Below are 23,385 nucleotides of genomic sequence, written 5' to 3'. Positions count from 1 at the left end.
AATAACTATAAAAATGTATGTTGTTACTCATATATCCATACAGCAACGGTACACTCTACTCTCTGCTCTCGTATTAAAATTGAAGCTACGCCTGGTCTTTCACCGCATGGCAGACTCCATCGTGCAAAGCTTGAACTCTAAGAAAATTCTTAGGATTTACTCATCTTGGCTTCTTCTTGAGTCATCCTCTCTCACTTTTCTATTTTCTGGAACCTCTTTTTTTTTTGATTTCAAAGAATTTTATTTTATAAACAAGCTACAAAGAAGAAGAGGTACATAATACAATAAATGTGATACAATTGAGACCAGATAAAAAAGCAATCAAAGCCTAAACTTAAAGAATAATCATAGCAAATGTAGTCCTAAAGAAAAAGTAGCCTGCTATGAACAGAACAACGAATTAGGTAAAGGAAAAAGAGTATTTTATATCGAATCAATAATCAAATGTATCACTATCAGCTGGTATAATCAGGGCACGGGAAGGATAGAAAACAAGAAAGAAAAAAGAAAGAGAGAATAAAAGAAAAGATGGAAAGGGAAAGAAGACAGGAAAGAGAAAGAAGAAGAAGAGAAAGAAGGATTTCCAACGGACTAACCCCACACACAGCACACAAGACGCCAGTCAAACAGACAAATCAAAAGGAAATTGAGCAACCAACCCTTTTGATGACAAATCCATATAATCATCCAATGCTTTCCAAACCCCACTAGAAATAGATGGAGAAAGGTGAGCTTGATCAACCGAAGTGTGAGCACTACGCAAAAAGGAAACCCAAGCCCACCAAGTATGATAAGAAACAGAGGAAAAGGATTTCCATTCCATAAGTATGACTTTCACCGCAACAGTCAAAAGGAGATCCATCAACTGTAATTCCATTGGATCCAAGGGGAGAGGAACAGGGGCAGCCAATGGACCTAATAAAATTAATGGAAACGAGAGTTGGAACTCAATACCAAAGATGAGAGAGAGATGTTTATGAATGAGGTTCCAAAAAGGCTAGAGAAGGGAACATTCAAAAAACATATGCGGAAAATCGCCCGTCAATAAGCCACAGCTCCAGCATAAATTATCATCTTTGAGATTGAGCGAATGTAGACGAACAGGCGTCCAATGAAGGAGGTTGACAGAGAAAAATTTAGATTGCATTAATGATGGGGCGATTTTATTGCGAAGAGAAAGTTTACCAATCAGCTGCCAAGTGTCTGAAGAAATATGATCCGTAACTCCTTGATCAAAATGATGTAGCCATTTTTGTTGAGCAACCGTATGTGTGGGTAATGAAACAGATGATAAAAATTTATAAATTTTGGAGGCTACGTGACCAGATTTAGTCCAGATATGAAAGAGAGAAATGGTAGGAGAGGTAGGATGAAGACGTACCTTAGCAAGTGCCACTTTAATTTTAAGAAAAGTATAAAAATCTAAGTTAGTTAAAGAATGTTGTTGAGCCAAGGTGAAAAGGGGTAATGGCTCATTATTAGCACCATAAAGATGTTTAACAAGGGAAATCCCTTTAGCCGCGCAGTAGGACATGAGAGTGGGAGTAATATTGAGTTTAATTTTAGAATTCCGCCAAATAGACGACCACCTAGATTTATGGAGTGGAATCGCCACTTTCTTGTCGACTTTCCGGACTGCAGCAATAGTATCAAGAATTATAGAACGAGAGAACAGGATATGTTCTGGAACCTCTTTATCTGAGACCACCTGTGTACAATGGGATGCATTGTTTCTGGACGGCCTTAACGAAGGACGTGTGTGTTGTTGCTGGAGCCACGAAATTTTGATTTTATACTATCAGATACACAAATAAACACCTGTTCAATGTACAGCAGGTCCGGAGTCAGTTGGGGTACAGCCCCGGACACTGCAGAACTAATGTTGGGGTGATAATCTGCGCACCTTCCATTTTGTATCATCGCCATGTTTCAGACCTATAGTTACCACATCTGCTCTTCCAAAGAGCAGGTGGTGAAATAGATGAAGGCTGTCTGAGGATGCGGGCTCAGCTGATCATTACCCGTTGATTGATTTCTACCTGCAGGTATTTCCCATGCATTGCCACACGTGTCATCTCTTGGTAGGGGTTGGCATCATACAGGGCCATTCTACTCACATATTCATCATCAATGGATTCTGAATCTGATAAAACATCAACTACAGTGAATAATCTGTCTGTTTATCAGGAAGTCTGATTGATCTCCTGCGTACTTCAGGTGTCGCGCTTTAGAACGAGGGGTACATATAGTTGTCCTTTGATCTTTAAAGTTCTACATTTCTTCATGAAACTTTGTTTTTTGTAACCAGTATATCTCAACTACATGAATACCTTTTGATGTGCAGAAATACATGTGGGTATTATTTATAGTGCTAGAAAACAGCCTTATTGTGGCAATAAATGTGTATAAAACAATGTCATATTAGTTAGTAAGGATATTTACGTGAGATAATCTGTCAACCCTTGCTTCCCAGACGGGAGAACTGCTCTTATCATATAACACTAGATTTGAAGATAATTATTTTGCTTGCAACCCATCATTGGAAGACTTTTATATTTCCTGCTTCTTGAAACCTTCGGCCTCAGCTAATTTTTTTACTCATTTTGGTTGCGTTTTGACACAGTCGTTTACACCTACTGGCGTGCCTATTATTTCAAGTTTGTGATCCTTCATTCATTTAACAAGCGTCATTTAACAAAACATTGTAACTTCAATACAGTTGTTTTGCAGTGAGTCATCATGTAACATTCATTGGTGTATAGTTCTGGGACAATAATTAAAATGTGCAATTAATGTCTATAGACATCACTTTGATCTTCATGATGAGCACATGTTCATGATTAATGTGTTGACAAACATGTAATCTATTAATCTTCAAAAACAGATGTCTGTGTTACACAGCACTTGCTGAACACGACTTTGCACCCTGGAAAATTGTATTTGAGGTGAAAAGGAAAATCCCCACAAACCCTTATGTATTCCTCACCCTATGAAAATCCCCACAAACCCTTATGTATTCCTCACCCTTCAAGTGACTGATTTAAACTTGGGGCCATCAAATTTAGTAAAGGGCTCAGCAATGTTGAAAACACAAATGTCTAAGTGATCCCATTATATCAGTATATGGCAATTAAGTACTAAGTAGGAAAGGTAGAATATGGCCTGTATGTGAAGTATGGCGGTGTTTCTCTCTCTCTCTCTCTCTCTCTCTCTCTCTCTCTGCCGTTTGTTGCCAAATAAAAAATATCAACTCACGGAATACCTGGTCCTGCTGTTTTTCTTCAAGGTAGCGTGGCTAAACGGTGCTCTGAGTGCCTTGGTGAGGACCCGTTTGGATATATATATATATATATATATATATTGATTACCAATCCAATTCCCTCTGATGAAAGGAAGGCACTGACACCGTGACTTTGACTCAAGGAAAGATTTAATCCGACATGCTGCACAGACGCGTTTCGGCGGAAGCCTCCGCCTTGCTCACTATATATATATGAGAATGCTCCGTTTGCCATTTCCCCCACAATTGAGTTGCACTCTGACATAAGCGTAAGGTGGCAAGCCTTTATTTGCGGTACAAGCTGTCATCTGCCTGCTGCTTTCATATCCAGTCATCCCGCAGCATGCCGACACGTTTCGGAATATTCGCTTCCTTCTTCAAAGGCTATAGGGGGAATGTTGCGTGCAGACCGGTCTCAGTTCACCATTAAATCAATGCGGCTTTCCCCGTCCCTAGATGGGCTGTTCTAATGACCTCGGCAAGGCATTGTGGTAAACGGAGTTCCCGATGAGAGCAGCAGGCGGATGACAGTTTGTACCGCGAATAAAGGCTTGCCACCTTACGCTGATATCAGAGTGCAACTCAATCGTGGGGGAAATGGTAAACGGAGCCTTTTTATTAGGCGGCAGCCCTGTCGCTGAGTTCGCACCACCCAGGACAAGAAGGGGGCCACATGACTTGTGATATACCGAGCCGATTTGTGTGACACCAGCTTGGGATTAAGGCTGCATCTGCTGGTTGGGGGCCATCGAAGGCTTGAAACTGTGTTCTCCAGCTAAGAAGCATATAATAGTGGGTTTATACATCGGGACTCCGTTTACCACAATGCCATGCCGAGGTCATTACACCAGCCCATCTGGGGGCGTGGAAAGTGGCATTGATTTAATGGTGGACTGAGACCGGTCTGCACGCAACTTTCCCGCTATAACCTTTGAAGAAGGATGCAAATCTTCCGAAACGCGACGGCATGCTGCGGGTATGACTGGATATGAAAGCAGCAGGCGGATGACAGCTTGTCCCACCGCAAATAGAGGCTTGCCACCTTACGCTGATGTCAGAGTGCAACTCAATCGTGGGGGAAATGGCAAACGGAGCATTCTGCATATATATATATATATATACTGACATACTTCACATACATATATATATACACACATGCACACATATATATATGTACTACACATATATATATACATATACACACACTCATATATATCATTGATGTCTTAAATAAGAATCAATACACACAAAATATTTCTTACTAGTTGTAAATTATTCTTTGACGTTCAGCAATTTGTTTCATTTTCATACTCACTGGAATTGATGGTATGTAGTTATTGGCAACGTTATCCAATTTCAAATATCACGAGTTGTAGGCACTGAATGTTTTTTTTTAAAAATTGAATATACTATCATGAAAAAGAAGCCCTCTTCTAGTTGGCCTGCCTCTGGTACAGTCACCTTCTAACTTGCTAATTGGCGTCCTACCTGCAGGCATCCAGAATGAGCTGGGCCCACATCCTCACCATGTCCAGACATCTTACAAAGATGCCTGTGGTGTGGGGAGTAGTGGCTCCTCCTTCTGTCACCTACCATTGACCCCACATTCACTGGCCTTAGAGTTGGTAATTATGCCTTTCCACACAACTGTTGCTTCTAAATTAGCATAGGAGCTAAAATAAGGAGTGGAATTTGTGGAATTAAGCAACCATGCAGCTGCATTCAGGGGGGTCTTGGATTTGCAGGGCTTTACAGGGTGAGGATTCTACATAATTCCAAACTGATGCATTATCTTTTCCAGCTGCAGAGGGGCCCATTTCAGAGAGGTTTCTTCAGCAGCGCTGGGCATGAGCACAGTCACCCGATTGGTTTCGGCAATGAGTGGAGCTCGTGGAGGAGCTGGTCGCCCTGCTCGCGGACTTGTAGTGGTGGAGTGGCCGTGCGCACCAGACAGTGTTTGAGCAGGTGATCTCTCATATTTATTGCACCCCAATCCTCCTGCCATGTCTTTGAGCAAAGGGCAGCCCTAGAGCCATTCCGTAACGTTTTCAGGTATGTTTAGGCATTTAAGACCATGATAAAAGGTCACATGTTCAAGTTCAGAATTTGATAAGAACACAATAATTGATATTAAGGTTGTAAGACCTCGGCAACTTCCTTAGATGTTCTAACATTTTTCTAGGACATGCATCAAAGCCTGTTGGTAGCACATGTATACACCAGAAACCTACTTCTTGCTAGAAAAGAATTACACGGATACACTCCAAGTACTGTCCCCAAACACTCATCTTTGTTTCAGATATGAATGTTTATCTCTTGCAATTCACTTGTACATTAAATACACCATAAGCAACTCAGGTTAGCAACATGTTCTCAAATGAGAGCGCTTTAGAAGCCGATCCTATTGTGGCCTCCTTGTGACTAAAGTCATCATGAAATCTTGGCTGTCTCAATAGGGTATCCACAGAACAGGCGTGCCCAGGAGACCAAAGGCAGTACCGCATCTGCAACACTCAGGTGAGACATTCACGACATTCGATTGACCCTCCTCAGGTTATTTCTCTAAACTTTCATATGGGCAATGTGAACTAGCTCAATGCCAGGCAATTTTTGAATAGGAGTAGATTGACTGGATTTATCTACAATTCAACCTTTGTGTCATCTGCAGAAAAAAATAGTTTTGAAGCTTTTTGATGCCTGTACAAAAGGAACCCAATTCGGAGCTTCTATTGATTTAGCCTATGATGTTTGTGCAGATGTGTAGAAATGTTGTTGTCTCTCATGTTCCATCCAAAAGTCATTTCAAGAAATAAAATGGTGGGCTTGAGAAATGTATAGGAAATTCTATTGATGTTCAACAGACTGCTTTGGGGTAATCCACCCAACCCAAACTTCTGCCTAAATGTGTATATTTGTAGTTTGATGTAATGTGCAGATCTCACAATTTTCAACTTATAGGACATAAAATTATTAGCCTACGTTAAATGCTGTTTTTATTACAAAACATCCCTCTGTGTGCTCAGGGGGTCTAATGGAAGACCAATGTAAATAAGATTTGTTATGGTATTAAATTGACCACCTACCTGGTATGATTCAGTGAAAAATACAGTTCTGCATGCTACAAATAACCTGAAACCATTGTAAAATGCTAAACAGTGTGGTGGATGTTGACGATAATAGTTACTGAACACCCCCAACAAACACTTTGAGATGGTGGCTCTTAAAATATTACCAACCGCACAAAGAGATGTCTGCAGTCTGTATCCCAGATCATCTCTCCATTCATTAATTGAAGAACAAACATTTGGGTGACTACTCAACCAATCAATCAATCAGCATTTGTATAGAGCAGCACTGTTACCCCTAGGGGTATCTGGGCGCTGTGGATATGAAATCTCTGTCAAACAGCAAGGGCAGATATGAGCAGAACGAAGAAAAATAAAGGTCAGAAACTAGCAGAAATAGGAAGAATAAAGGTCAGAAACGAGCAGAAAAGGGAAAAATAAGGGTCAGAAACAAGCAGAAAAAGGCAAGAATAGAGGGCATAAGTGAGCAGAAAATAGCAGAAAAACGAGAAGAAAGCGAGCAGAAAAGATGGCTGAAAATGAGCATAGGAGGCACAAACTGAAGGCAGCAGAGGGTAGTCTAAGGCGGACCAGCTGGAAATGAGAACTGTTGCAGGGGGAGCTGGCACGAGGACCTGCTAATTCGTTCCAAAGCCTTTTCTATTTGGTACTCACTGCATCTATCCTTCTGCAATGAGGACAATTTTATCTGGAATTTAGTAAGCAGCCGCGGCCGACAGTGGGAGTACCTGCAGGGCGGTGACGTGGGGAGGAGGGTAGTAATGTATGGATTACGGAGCTTCCCAGGTAATTAAACATTTGAATAAATAAAACGAATTTCGTTGAGTGCACTGCATCCCCAAATGCGATGCAGTGCGTGCAACGAAATTCGTTTTATTTATTTAAATGTTTACTTACCTGTAAAACTCCGTAATCCATACATTACTACCCCCCACCCTGCCATTCCCCCTCCCCAAATCACCGCCCTGCAGGTACGCCCACTGCAGGCCGTGGCTGTTAGTAAGTCTCAATAGATTCAGCTTTCCATCTTGCACACCTGCCTTCCAGGTGTGCATAGCTCCAGACATCTCCTTTTTAGTCATAATAAATAATGTCAATACATCCTACTATACATTCATGTACCCCACTTCCCTGAAAGCACTCTTGAAGCATATTCAAGGCTTATCTAGAATTATATTCAAATTTCCATGCTTACCCTGACTGATCCCAGAAAAATATTTGTCCTCTGGTCCGAATGCTTTCTGCAAACTGTCTTCTCGCTAAAATCACGTGTCTAGTAGTCCTAGTTGGGAAAGTTATACCCTTGTTACTTGCTGCTGCCTCTCTTTGAAAACCCCAGCGTCCATAAACTAGCAGCCTAACGCAAATCTTTTCTCCAGGTCTTCAAATAAACGTTTAACAAAGACCCATTCTCTATACATATATTCACATTTATATGAGTGACACGAAATGCACTTTCGCATTATCTACACATATACTTCTGTATCTGTACAGTAAAAAAACTAATGGATGGAGATGCTTTAGTCAGTCATAAACTTGGTATTGACCTTGAGCAGCATTATAGAACAAACAATAACAAAATCATTCTTGGCCTTGCCCCTAAACAAACAGTGCAGGCCAACTAGCTACGCATGTCCCTTTCTGAACAGGTACCAAAGACCACTGATACGTTTCAACATTATTGGGACTCTTTGAAGGCTTGGACACGTCTCTACTAATATTCTTACTACTTAGGTTAATTCAGGTTTCATCACTTGAGTCAAACTTGCTAGGTTCTCCCTTCCACACCGTACCGTACAAAGTCTCATCCAGTGGTAAAGGTAATGTTTCTATATTGTCTGTCTACTACTACAGTCCACCCATCAATCATGCAAACAACTTTACCCTCATTTATGAGGCCTTCCATAACAGTCCAGCCTGCTATGGGTGGGACACCCAAAAAGACACAATCACTCCATGTCTTGGCACTGAGCCATTACACACACTATGCTTCAGCAAAAGACCCACCAGTTAGTCAAAAGAGCATATGCCAGGGGCATATGCCTGCCAACCCTTACAGAAAGAATACCATCCGCTGGTACTATGCTTCTTAAACTATTTATTTACTCAAAGTTTATATCTACATTTTTCTTCTGTGTAGGACTGTCAACCAGAGCCCCTGGATTTCCGACATCTACAGTGCTCTGCTTACAACAATAAATCTGTCATAGGAAATCATCTCTTCAAATGGCTACCATTCAACACAGGTAAATAGAAATTCATTCCTCACCTTCTAAGGCTCTTCAAAAGATTTTGAAGTATTTTACTCTACTCTTGGATACGTCTAATATACACATTCTCCCTTGGCAACATCACCTGTGGTTTTCCCGTCATCTATACCTAGATGGTATTTGAATCTTTCTTTCATGCCCTACATTATGGAAAGTGTCTAACATTGCTGCTCAGACATCGGTCCCTGGAAGGCTGTTCACGTACTCATGTTGAATTGATCCAACACACAAATAATTTATTTTCCTGCTATCACAGCACGCCTAGTTCCCCTTTCCTGTTCACTTCCTCCTATGTGGCTTGATCATAGCTTTTTGTTCCAGGTAGCTTGGAGTACAGTTTAATTTCAAAATGGGTAAGTAACACAGCCCCAGCTGCAAGATTCTGACAACTAAACAAACATAAATCCATTCAGACATTTCTATACACACTGCCAAGACATTTAGTCCACAGAAATCTGGAAAACTGTAACAGACTATTTGTTGGAATCCTCCTCTATTTCAAGTTTTACTCTGTAGAATACTAGGTCAGACTTGAAAACCATACATAGATGGATGGAGTAAAAACATTTTTTTAATTATATTATTTAAAGACAGAATTTCTGTTAACTTCTATCAAGTCTTGCCAGGACAACAAAAATATCTGGTGGAAGCCTTTAAGAATTTAGGCTTTTCTTCATACCTGTCCACTACTGCAGAACTCATTGGTTTCCCCCCATCATCAGAAACCTTCACCTCAAGAACATTTTCAGATCATGGCTGAGCCTGTGGTAGAGAATATTTTAGCTTGAAACTCGAGGGCTAAAACATTGAGGAGGTAAGTGCAAGGAGCGAGCAATACATTTAGTATTCTTAACTCCACACCTGTTTACCTGGAAGATATATATATCGCCAGGGTATCTATATGTGAAGTTAGATATAGAAAATCTATTCAGACTTACCTTTTGGTATTTGGTCCCTCAATATTCGGATCACAATATTGAGACCCTTCGATATTTTGTCTTTGATATACCAGACCCACACCCATTACTAAATTAGCAAGATTTCAATTCCAAAAGTGAAAGCATCTAATGCGTTTGCCAAATACCTCAAGGCTGCAGTTGAAGCTTTCATTGTCACCCATAAGGACTAGGACCTGGACTTCCTTATAAGCATTCTCAAATGTAGATTAGCTGCTAAAAGAGTTTTGATCAACACAAAACATGTGAACATAGCCTTCCTGCACTTGCTTTCTTCAAATTGTTACCTTCTGATGCCAGATATACCTTAAGATCTACATGCCTTACCTATAGAGCCATACATCTTAACACTTGTATTAGATACCTCACTTAAAAGCTGTGCAACTCTGGAGGCCAAAGAAAGCTATGTTTCAAAAGAAAAAGATCATTTTTGCATCTCAAGTCTCAAGAAAAAATCCACCTGATGTAGAATCCTCTTGGGTACGGGGCCCACAGTTTGGAATTGTCCTCCGGTACACATATGTCACGGCCCATCGTTCTCTGACTTTATATACCTACTTTACACTAAAGCCTCTGTGACTGACAACTACATTCCACTTCCCAATGAGTTGTACTCAATCCCAAGGCTAAGCTCACTGAGGATTGCCCTCAAGGAACATCCCACCTCACAAGATTGGTTATTAATATACACTCCAACACACTTGTTTGTTCCATCATGAGCAACTATTCAACCATCCATCCAGTCTCTACAAAATGTATATACTAATTGTGGATCTGGCAGGACCCAGTTAATCACATGTTTTTAGAGTTTGTATCTAGGTCTGGAGTCCCATCATTTTTTTATTTACATGTTTTTAATGCTAAATGTTCTCATATTATAGTATGATTTTCATTAGCTAAACAGGTTCACTGACACAACATTGATGTAAAAAATATCGATGTTAAAAATATGGAGTAAAAAATATAGACAACAAAAATATCGACTCCTATACTTAAACAGGTAAGTACAAAAATATTGACTACAAAATGTTGATGTAAAAAATGTAGATGTATAAAATATTGACTTTTATATAAATATAAACTAAAATAAAATATATTAAATGTACTTTTAACAAAACAAAATAATGTATTATTCATTTTAATAAAAAATAAACTTAATGGCAAAAATCAACACACAAACATAATAATGTATACATATATATTTACTTTAAAACAATTAATAAACTACTATTTTTAATTTATATTAAAAATTTCAACTAATACAAAAAATGTAAATGTATATTAATGATTTAAATATTAAAAAAATAATCTATAATACATTAAATATTAAACTATTAAAAAATAGTTAAACTTACATTTCACAATGCAATCAGTGCAACAGTAGGGAAAGTGTTGGATAGCAAAGGGGTAAAAAAAAACAATCCCCATTCAAGTGAAATTCAACAGTAGGATAAGTGTTGGATAGCGGAGTAATTCAATTTGCTATTCCAACTCCAGTGAGTGCAACAGTAAAGAGAGATTTGGATAAGGGAGAGGGAAACATTACTATTCCCTCTCCAGTGAGAGCAACAGTAGGGAAAGAATTAGATAGCAGAGGGGCAGAAATTACTATTCCCACTCCAAAGAGTGCAACTGTAGGGAATGTGTTGGATAGCGGAGGGGTAAAAATTACTACTCCCAGTCCAAAAAGTGTAACAGTAGGGAAAGCGTTGTATATCGGAAGGGTAAAAATGACTATTCCCACTCCACATGTTGTGCAACAGTAGGATAAGTGTTGGATAGCGGAAGGGTAAAATTTACTATTCCCACTCCACTGAGTACAACAGTAAGGAATGTGCTCGACAGCGAAGGGGTAAAAATTAATATTCCCACTCCAGCGAGTGCAACAGTAGGGAAAGTGTTGGATAGCAGAGGGGTAAAAATTACTATTCCAACACCAGTGAGTGCAACAGTAGGGAAAGTGTTGGATAGCAGAGGGGTAAAATGTAATATTCCCACTCCAGTGAAAGCAACAGTAGGAGGGGTGTTGAGTAGGGGAGGGGCAAAAAGTACTATTCCCGCTCCAATGAGTGTAACAGTAGGGAAAGTTTTGGATTGCCGAGGGGTAAAAATTACTATTCCAACTCCAGTGAGTGCAATAGTAGGGAAAGTGTTGGATAGCGGATGGGTAAAATTAACTATTCCCACTCCAGTGAGTGCAACAGTAGGCAAAGTGTTGAATAGCAGAGGGGAAAAATTTACTATTCCCACTCCAGGTAGTGTAACAGCAGGGAAAGTGCTGGATAGCGGAGAGGTAAAAATTACTGTTCCCACTCCAGTGAGTGCAACATTAGGGAAAGTGTTTGATAGCGGAGATTCAAAAATTACTATTCACTCTCAAATAGTTATAAAAAATATATATTCATTTTTTATAAAATCATCAAAATGAATAAACAATATTTAAAAAATGAAAATTCAAATATATTAAATATAGAAAAACAAAACATATTATAATATTATTTAGACATAACAAAAACCTACAAATATTAAATTAAATAAAAATATATTTAAAAAAAAGAAACTAGAAAATATTGACAAACCAAAAAATGTATTAATACATAAATATCTTAATTTTATTTCCTACCCTACAACACCACACCAAAAACAAAACACTTCAGCATTTTTAATTCAATTTACTTCGATAATTAACATAATTAATAATCAACAGAAAATATTATTGATACAAAAACGAATAAACATTAATTAACTACACACACTTTAACACTATTATATCCACAACACACACCTAAATTGAACTATAAAATAAGAAAACAGAATAAAAACGACTTTTTAAATGAAAAACTATTACTATTACCAACTAATAATAAAGTAATTAAAATGTATTAGAAACCCACCCTTTACCCCTTTAAAAGTAAAAACACACACCAAAATAAACAATTACCCAAAATAAATATCAAATAATTAACATTAATTAACAACTATATATTAAATAATTAAACACAAATTACTTCACCCATAAACATCACAACACATACCATAAAATGTTAATTAATTTAATTAACATCAATTAATAAAAAATAAATACAACAAAATAAATAGATTACTTAACACCCTTTACCCCATTAACCAGAAAACACACACCTAAAATGAATTACACAAAACCATAATTAATTACCAATTAATTATTTAAAATTAATTAACAGCCAATTATTAATTGATCAATTAAAAATAAATTACTTCTAACCCTTTAAACCTATAAACACCACAACACACACCTAAAATTAATTACACAATTAACATAATGATTTACCATTTAATTAATTAACAACCAATTATTAATTCATAACTTAAAAATAAATTGCTTCCCACCCTTATACCTATATACACCACAACACACCCCTAAAATTAATTACAGTTACCATAATTAATTACCAATTAAATAATTACAATTAATTAACCAATTATTAATTCATTAATAATAAGTTACTTTTCACATTCAAAGATATACAATCTCAAATAAACAAATATTAAAAAATAAAAAATATTCAATTTATTTAATATAGTTAAATTACTTCCCATCCGATTCCCCTATAAACCCACAACCCGCTACAGAACTAAAAACGCAAACAAAAAAAGAATTAATAACTACTAAAACTTTAACACATATATTAAAAACACAAACAATTCTTATACAAAAAATACTTCACATACATATAAAATATATACTAAAATACATAACATTAATTTAAAAACAATATTTTTAACAACTATATTTTTGCAAACGATATTAAACACTTTGATACTTTTTAAGTCAATATTACTTGCCTTAAGTCGATGTTCTTGACCACGATATTCTTGCTGTTGATATTTCTGAACCACAATATTTATTACTCGATACTTGTGCAACTCAACATTTTTTTATTAGTCTGTCTGCACACTAGCAAAACAATAGGCTTATCTCTATATATTTGCACCCACTATGAACTGCTTACGGCCTACATACTGTCTGACAATGGCCTTTACTTTAAAACATTGGCAGATTTTTCAATAAACTGAAACTAACTACACATCCTGCCTTAGGTGCCTCTGAATACACAGCTGAGAGCCTAAAGAAAGATAGGCTTTTGAGCTTTTTTGAAATCTTCTAGGGACTCTGAGCACAATAGTTTCATTAGCAGTGAGGGCTCTGAAAAAACCCTACCCTATTTGGGCCCTGCTTTTTGGTGCTCTGGAGCGAAGGTTGTATTTGTTGCACACTGTTATAGCTGGCTTCCTAGGGTTTGATATTTTTGTTAGGCATTATATTGCATCTATTCCAAGTTTTTAGGAAAATATCATGTGAATTTTGATGCTTAATGCACCAAAGTCCATTTCACAGTAACCATCTTACTCTTTTTGCCTTTTAGATATCAGCAGGTCCAACATACTGCAATTTGACAAAGGGTACAGATCAATACTAATTTTGTAAAAAAAGAAATAACTTCTGGCCTTCGTCAGGAGTCCTTCACAGTTTCCACCACACATTGCCAGAATGCTTACACAACTATTAACCATCACACTGCTAAAAGTGTGACAATTAAAACTGTTCGAAGCAGCCAAAGATTTAAGAATGGCTGAGGTGGCAGGTATTAGTTGTATTTAATGTATATTAAATAAACACATAACAGTTTTTCTGCTCATCTTTAAATTGCACAAACAGCGCCACCATGTGGCAGCTGTCATAAGTGCAGGTTCCGGCAATTAAGTGCCGGTGCCGAGCACCGAAAACCACCAGCTCAAATTAAGCACTGGTCAGGGGCGGCTCCTCCATGTGGGCGGAGGAGCATCGCCCCACTGCTTTCTGGCAGTGCTAGAAGCAGAAACATAAAATGGTATAATAAACCGGCCCCCAACCAAGGTTTGGTTGGGGGCCGGTGGGAGGGTCTGCTCGAGGGCAGGAGAGGAGTGGTTTGCCCAATGTTGCAGGCCCTAACTGTTTCCGACCAAACCAGTCATGCGCACTCTTCCCTTTTCTCCATGTAGGCCTCCCCATAGATGCCAGTGTGGGTGGAGTCCCAAGGAATCACAACGCTGCCATTGCAGCATTTCGATTGGCTTAGGGAAGGGGAGGGAGGCTGTCTGCTTCCTGTTCCTGTGGAGGCAGGAAAGCAGGAGCAGACCCATCAGGGACCCGGCCTGTGTTACCCCCTTCCCTCGCGACCACTTGCCCGTCTCTCCCCACACCATTCAACCACGCACCAGCCCCCCCACCTGTGAGCCACACCGGCCGTGACTGGCACTGATACAGACTTTATCACTCAGGGTAAGTACAGAGTGATGTTAACTTCGAGCAGCACATCTTTCTGTCCCCTGCACCTCTGAATAACTTCTTTCCAGTTTTCGTATTGTAGGGGCATAGAGAAGAATTTTCTCAATTAAGTAGCGTGGGAGAATTTCCTATAAACATTAGAGCCCTGTGTGAATTGGAAATATAAATTATTAATATATTTTACTCAATATTAAATCTCCCGGTCAGATGGCTGCAAAGCTGCTCTTGATAGCTTTGGGCTAAAGGTGATTTCAGTAGCACATCACTGGTGTGATTCACCGTCACTGCCTTTCGAACTTGTTAATTTATAATTCTCAGAGGCACATTGAGGAACTCGCCAAAATGGTGAGTGTGTGGTGTGAAAGGCGGACAATCGTTGCCATGTTAACTGATGGTGCCTAATTACAGAAAAGCTTGTACAAATAATATAGGGGAAATTGGTATTTACCATTATGTTAAAATATTAACCCATTACAGAGGAAGAAAGTAACATCTGATAACAAAAAACGTTCTTATTTCACTGGTAGTAAATTTACCCCCCTCTAGTAAATGCATTATATCTAATGTCAGAGATTTTGTTGGCTTTCTTTGGAAATAATGATAGAAAATCTTGACTAAGTTTTGGAAGCCATTCCACTTTATTTTAAAGTCTAGGCCCTGTCATGCCTAAATTGAGGAGGCAACTAAATTCCACAACAAAAACCAACAAAATCAGTAAATGAGTGAGTTGAATTTTGGTTATTGATGTTTTTCAATTTGGGGGTAAAACGGTGGGAAGAGCAACCAACTGAAGGGCATATTACCAAGGCAGGCAAAATGAGATTATCACCGCTTTTGCGGCTGTTTTGGCAGCAAAGCGGCGATAATTTAATCGCCCTTTTAGCAAGCTGTCACTAACATCAGTTAGCGACATCTTTTAGGTGATAGTGAGTGGTTTGGGGCCCGCTTTGCATGTCAGCAATATTTATAGCTAATGACATGCAAAGTGGGCCTACGCAAAGCAGTGGCTAACATCGCTATCGCCTATTATCAACACAGGCGTAGCGATTAAAATATTTGTGCTAAGCGCGAATATCGCCAAATCCTAACACCTGCTCAGACCACAGCCTGTATATCCAATGGGAGGTGGATATTCAGGTTAAGTCCCTATTAGCGATAATGCCTGAACATCGCTGAATTTCCAGCGATATTCACACATTTCGCCGCTATCGCCGGATATTTTATCGCTTTGGAGATAAAAGTTGCTAATAGCACATTATCTCTGCGATAAAATCCGGTGATGCACGGCGATAAATAAAATGTTGCTATGCTTATTTAGCGATAAATATCGCTAGTTTTTGATAATAAGCCCCATTATTCGTAGGTGTTCTTAAAGGAAGCAGAGGGCGGGCGAGGAAGACATCTCTAAAAAGAAGACTGGATGGAGACCTGTTTAAGGACACTTGTAAGCCACCAAACCGAAATGGCATTTTTTTATTTACAATGTAACTTATAAAAGACCTTGACCTACTTTTTATTAATACATTTGGAGTATCTGGAAGTTGTCTTGGTCTTAAAAAGTTTAGAAAGGGCTAACCTGCCACATTGTTGATCATTTCTTTACTGTTGCAGTTCCCATTACAGATAAAATATGGCCAGAAAATAGTAGGAATTACCACCCAAAATATGATCAGCACTTACCTTGAAATAAAAAGCCCAAATCCAGAATTAGATTCCCCTATTTGAAGTCTACAAAAGATGTAGTAGTTTTTGGTAGCGGTGCATTACTGCTGCTCCTGCGGTGCACGCCTCGCGCATGCCAGTCTGTGCAATGCCTGAAATAATACCAGTAACATGCAATGATTTGAGAGGCTATAAAAATAAAAACCTATTAAGAACTGTGGCATGAGCCAAAAAACAACTGCTTAATTTCAATAGAATTTGGTGATCCTAAATACAATGTAGCATTTAGGCGACGCACTTAAGCCCACACCACTGCGCATGAGATAGCCACTGGCATCAGTTGGCATCAGGACTAAGGCCTCCACCACTGAGCGCGTTGGCCCTTGCCATTTGGTGCTAAAAAGCTTTGTCTGCTCCCCGTATGCTAATCTTTGGGAGCCATGTTTTTTTAACTTCCTAAGAATAGAATTACTAATGTATTTTACAATGCCCTTTATAGAAGTGATATTTCATTTTATTATCATTCAATGTGGCCTTCATGCGCTGGCTAATTCTAGTATTGAAGCAGTATTGAAAGATGCTGCCTCTGTTTTTCCAAGCTTGCCTGCTTTTTAGGTTTTGCCTGGCGAAAGCTGCGCTCTGCGCAGCTTTTTCGCGCAGGCGAAAACCTAATGAGTATAGTATGGGGCTTGGAATCCGCCCCCGTCTTCCATTGGCTAGCTCCATAAATGGAGGCTAGCCATTGGAAGACACGTTTGTCCGTCAATGCAGGACCAGATTCGGGTCGCCCCCGAATCTGGTCCGGCATCGACGGCAAATTCCTGTGAACAATGACACATTAGAACTACAGGAGCAGACGCTGTGACGTCACTCTATAGTCCTGAGTCATCTCACGAGAGCAGGCATTTCAATGGGTAAAGCGCCTCTATTTTGGAAATTCTAACATTGATTCCTGGTCGCTCTACTAAGCGTGGGCATAGACTATAAAATATATATTATCTTTCCGCCACAGTGTCACTATTTTTGGGCATTATTTTGGACGTACAGTAATTAGAACTACACGAGAGGACGTAATGACGTCACTCTGTAGTTTGTAGTTTCTCGCGAGATCACGGGATACAGGCTTCGAACTATGGAGTTCGATCAGGATACCTTTTTAGTCCGCTACCACAAGGGACGGACCTGATTCTAGCCGGGCCTTTAAAGACAGAGACACTCTCTTGTGTTGGGCGGCTCATTACAGGCACTTTCCTGTTGAGAACTCCTGCTTCAGTGGAAGCCAGCAGCAGCGCTTAGCTGTATGTCCATATGCTTTTAGCGACGACTGAACTCACCTGAGCTGATCTGAGGAGCAGGAGCTTGTGCTGTACTCCGTGCTTTGCTCCGCTGTGAACCGTTGTGAGCCTCAGAGGATCGCCCGCTCTGGCACCAGGAATTGTCCGTCGAGGTTGCCGGTCAACGAGTGTGCAGGAGTGCGTACTTCTGGGCATCGCAGTGACAGCCGTTCCCTAAAGCTGCATCCGGATGGGAATGAGCGAGTTGCGAGCTGCGGGAGAGTTTCGGGAGAGGAGCAGGAGCAGCGTGTGGTGTGGCAGGCGTGCAAGTGCAGGTGAGCGAAGGGGTCAAAGTGGACCGGACCTGAGCAGGGTTTATGGTTACTGGTTAACGCTGTTTGAGCCTCCAAGACGTGGTGGACTGCTTGAGCCCCGGACGTGTCGATGTGTTCGGTGAGCGAGTAAAGCAGCCGCCGCCACCACAGTTTGAGCCACCGCCCTTCTATGCTGGAGTTGCTGGAGCTGCCACCGCCACTTGAGCCACCACCGCTATTAGAGAAATGGAACAGAGATGAGCGCTAAAAAAAAAAAAAAAAAGCCAAAAGGAGAGCGAAGGGTTGAAGGAGAGCAGCGAGTCGTGGTGAGCTGCATTAGAGCTGCATTAATATTAGAGCAGCATTTGTAGTAGTGCACGAAGACGTTAGGAGTGGTACGAGCGACCAAAGGAGAGGAAGGATTACTCCGGTGTAAGGGTAAGTGCAGGTGGTGTAAGATAGCTGAGGGGCTACAGGGGTAGACGGTTTGCGGGTTGCTGTTTGTGGATAAGTAGCAGGGGATAAGAGGGGCAAGTTGTGTTGTACAGCTGTTCCCCTTCCCTCCACCCACACCGCTTTGCCTAGCTCCCACCCCCCATGCTCACCATCCCATTGTTTCCCCATGTTTTTGTGTCCTTCTGCCCTCTGTCTGCCTGGTCTTTTGTGCCGTTCCTCCACCTGAACTGAGCCCTTTAAAATAAGGCCATGCTCCAAAAAGTACCGCAGCCCCCTGCCCTGAACCATAAAAAACTGCCCCCTACCTCCGTGAAGTACTCTGACTCTGCTCCCTACCCTCCCTTGGCGCCTAAAACTGTCCCCTGCCATGCACCCTACAAAGCCTCGACTTAGTAAACTGTCCCTTCTCTGTGTGCTTCGAGGCCGTAAAATGTAAGCCCAGGCACAAATGGATGGTTGGATTTGTGGGGTAAAGTTTTATATAATGTGATTTTATGTAGCGCAAACTTTACCCGAAGGTATCAGAGCGCTTTACATAAGAAAAAGTTGCCAAACCTAAGGACTTTGATTTACATGCGTTAAGTAAAAGATACAAACAGGAAAACAATTGAAATGTACTAGATGTAGTCACACAAAGAAGAGACTGTTGATTCTCGTTATATTTCTATATACATATGGAAGGGATATGAATAGATGTACTGCAAGAGTCACATAGGAATGTTAGAGTAGAAAGGTCTACTGCATATACTAGTGAATACAGTCATCTCTATAGTGGAGAAGTGTGGCTCACTGGTTAGAGGAGGCAGACCTGGAAGCAGAGGTCAGCCCGGGACCAGGGTTCAATTCCCAGCTCGGCGGGGTCTTGAGTCCTAAAATGTCCATGGACTCGACAATTCTCGCTCCGGTGCACACTCGATTCACGGGTTCACACTCTGCGACTCTGGGCAACAGCTTGCTTAATCTCCACAACGGCCCCTTGCGGCGGGATGCCTGGCTTTCACCTTGCGGATACCCTGCTGGGGTTATCTCACAGGGGAATACCAGGACGGGTTCCCTAAGCAAGCGCTTAGAGACCAGTTGGTGATTTGCGCAATATAAATTCCTGTACATTTTCAATGTTAGAGTAGAAAGGTCTACTGCATATACTAGTGAATACAGTCATCTCTATATACAGAAAAAATGAGTTATATTTAGAAGGGTTGGAGTGGGACGCGATGCATGATGGTTAGATGTATGGGTGGATGCATGGATGGGTTGTTGGCTGGGTTGGTGGTTGGATGGGTTGGTGGATTGCATAAATTGTTGAGGGATTGGCTCCATGCATGCACCCATCCATGCATCCACCAACTCATCCATGCAAGCATTACAACAAGAGCCCGCAGCTCTCCTTCGTCTCTCCTCGCCCCCCTTCCCTGATCCCGCAGCTCTCCTTCGTCTCTCCTCGCCCTCCCTTCCCTGTGCCCTGCCCTGCTATTGTGAATGACAATGCCATTTATTTATGTTTAAAAAAAAACATAAATAAAAATAATGTCAAGAGCAATGCCAATAGCTCTAACTTTAACAAAGGCAAAACCATTGCATTGTAAATGCTTGTTAAGTTTCAAGCTTTCAAGTTAACCTTGCAGCACACTTCTAAATATCAAAAGGCTGAAGAGCTTTGCTATGACGTTGTTCATGTTTGCTTTTCTTGCATTGATTTTAACGTATGTGAAAGAAACAATGATGTTTCTGATCCCGAATGTGCCCCTAGGTCATCTGGGGGCCACGCCAGCGCATCACTCTTCAAACATTACAAAACAGAACGTGATATCAGTCCATCAACGCCATTTTGAGTCTGGTTTACAATGGATCGATGCTGACATTTCACTACCACCTTATTTCCAAGGTCCATTTCAAGAACTGAGTTTAAAAAATAACTCCTACTGCAATCCTAAATATCTGTGTCTGCCATGTCACTCCTCTATCAACTTCCGGCTGTAAAGCACCAGATTAGCAGGTTACTTTTTTTTTTAGTGTATTACTTTATATAACTATATTTGCTAAATTATATGGGAGCTTATATAAGGAAAAGTGCAGGTCATAGTATAGGTTTAAAACAGCATAGAAGAAAAAGAAAATGCGACTTTAACACTTAAAACACAGGGCCAAAAAGAAACGAGCACGGTTACCGGAATATCAGGAAATATGAAACATTTCCTTGTGAAATTGGAATCCACAAGAAAGGAAGCTTAGACTACCCATATTCCACACCACCTTCTGATGGAGGTGGTGGCTCCCAATGCCGGCTAGGGTTTCGCTTTCAGCAATCAGAATGGTAAATATATATGGGATAACGTACATTGTAAGGATATTGCAAGTCACTGAGGAGTTCCTTTGAAAGGTTATGGAACACCGAGGTGACTTGTAGTATCCGTATCCTATTCAGCAGCGGTACTATAGTACATAGTAACATTTTACTGTTCCAACCAATCACTTAAATCCGTGCTTCGAAATATAGTATATTTGCAAATATGAAGAATACAAATAGAATGTCTAAGGCAAAATGAAGCACATCAAAAAAGATGTTAGATATTTGTTGAAAAAAAATGTTAGAATCAGTCCATAGAAGCAAGGCTAAAAACAAAGGTGCAGTAGCTCGGAATGTGTTGAATCATGGAAAAAGATTCTAACTTTTCTATATTTACCTAAAGCGAGCAAAGTATGACCATGTTCCCATCAATATCTCCTTTCTGCTTGTCACCACAAGATAGAAAAACAGAGCAAAAGAAAGAAAAGCAACGTTTTGATATTATCATCAGAACTCTAATACAATTATTACCATTGAGTTCTGATATCAGTGATTTCTTTATAATAGGTGACTGGGTGCGTCACAAGCCACCTATTATAGAGAAATTAGAGCAGTGCCTAACTTGAGTGCTCAGCACCGGCACTTAATTATCACCAGTCAAGTCAAGTCAAGTCAAAGGATTTATATAGCGCACTACATACCCAGAGGGTCTCAAGGCGCTTAGGAAGGGGAGGAGGATTACTTGTCAAATATCCATGTTTTAAGTTGCTTTCTGAATGCTAGGTGGTTCTGGGTGAGGCGAAGGTAAGTGGGGAGTGAGTTCCATGTTCTAGCAGCCAGGTATGAGAAGGATCTGCCTCCCATGGTGGTCTTGTTGATGCGAGGTACAGTGGCGAGGGCTTGGCTGGAAGAACGTAGTTGTCGGGAGGGGGTGTAGAAGGACAGTCGTGAGTTGAGACCTTCTGGTCCGATGTCGTAGAGTGATTTGTGTGCGTGGGTTAGCAGTCGGAAAGTGATTCTCTTATTGACGGGTAGCCAGTGGAGGTCTTTCAGGTGACCAGAGATGTGTTTGTTGCGTGGGATGTCTAATATGATCCTGGCTGAGGCGTTTTGGATTCGTTGGAGTTTCTTCTGGAGTTTAGCGGTGGTACCTGCGTAGAGGGTGTTTCCGTAGTCCAGTCGGCTCGTGACCAGAGCATGGGTGACAGTTTTCCTGGTTTCGGTGGGGATCCAGCGAAATGTTTTTTTGAGCATGCGAAGAATGTTGAAGCAGGATGAGGATACGGCGCTGACTTGTCTATTCATAGAGAGTGAAGAATCCAGGATGACGCCTAGGTTCCGTGCGTGGTCTGTCGGGATGGGTGCTTTTCCAAGGGCTTCCGGCCACCAGGAGTCATCCCATGCAGAGGGGGATGTACCTAGGATGAGGACTTCTGTTTTATCTGAGTTCAGTTTCAGACGGCTGTGTTTCATCCATTCGGCAACTTCTTTCATTCCTTCGTGTAGGTTAGTTTTGGCGGTGCTGGGGTCATTGGTGAGAGATAGGATTAGTTGAGTGTCATCCGCGTAAGAGATGATGTTGAGGTTGTGTTGGCGGGCGATGGCCGCGAGGGGGCTCATGTATATGTTGAAGAGGGTGGGGCTGAGTGAGGATCCTTGTGGTACGCCACAGATGACTTCCGTGGCCTCGGACTTGAATGGTGGAAGGCGGACTCTCTGGGTTCTTCCGGTGAGGAACGAGGTGATCCATTCAAGTGCTTTTCCTTGTATTCCGATGTTACTGAGGCGTTGTAAAAGGGTGCTGTGGCAGACTGTGTCGAATGCTGCAGAGAGGTCGAGGAGGATGAGGGCGACTGTGTCTCCATTGTCCAGTAGAGTTCGAATGTCGTCTGTTGCTGCGATGAGGGCGGTCTCAGTGCTGTGTTTTACTCGGAAGCCAGATTGTGAGGGGTCGAGGGATTTGTTGGCTTCGAGGAAAGCGGCGAGTTGGTTGTTGACAGCTTTCTCGATTACTTTGGCCGGGAATGGAAGGAGCGAAATGGGGCGGTAATTTTTGAGTTTTTTTCATGAGCACCAGTTATGGACACTTTTATTTATGGTAGGCACGCGGAGATTATGTTATTTGCCCAGAATCACAGGATGTTGATCCGAAACCGCAACTCAGACCTGGTTCCTCAGTTTCGAAGTCAGCAGCTCTGGCCATTATGCCATATCCTCTCCCTACTTTCATGGCTAGTAGTTGGTTTTGTTTTAGGCGGCGCTATATGGAGAAATGGGCTGGCCCGGGATGCCACCTAACAAGAGCCCCAGCACTTATTTTTTCACAAATTAAGCACGGAATTAGAGACAGATTTCTGCCCAGGGATTGCATATTCCCATATATTAAAACTGGATATTACTTGTGGCTCATTGCAGGCATCGTAAATTCAGGCAGAAAAGATGGTTAGTGTGCCACAAACCACTCTCTCAGTAAGGTTGGTGCACAAGTTAAC

The 23,385-nt window shown here is 40.9% G+C and overlaps 1 protein-coding gene across 1 annotated transcript in view; it reads left to right on the top strand.

Annotated features, from left to right (window-relative positions):
- Positions 1 to 23,385, top strand: part of LOC147733595 (ADAMTS-like protein 5) — a 262,354-nt gene that overhangs the window by 117,587 nt on the left and 121,382 nt on the right. Inside the window, exons 3-5 of the mRNA XM_086958186.1 lie at positions 5,082 to 5,245; positions 5,737 to 5,797; positions 8,507 to 8,612. Of these exons, the coding sequence (XP_086814312.1) occupies positions 5,082 to 5,245; positions 5,737 to 5,797; positions 8,507 to 8,612 (331 nt within the window). The remainder of the gene's footprint in view (positions 1 to 5,081; positions 5,246 to 5,736; positions 5,798 to 8,506; positions 8,613 to 23,385) is intronic.

Source organism: Lissotriton vulgaris, chromosome 2_1 (assembly GCF_964263255.1).
Source record: "Lissotriton vulgaris chromosome 2_1, aLisVul1.2, whole genome shotgun sequence".
Taxonomy (NCBI): domain Eukaryota; kingdom Metazoa; phylum Chordata; class Amphibia; order Caudata; family Salamandridae; genus Lissotriton; species Lissotriton vulgaris.
This window is presented reverse-complemented; position numbering and strand designations above follow the sequence as displayed.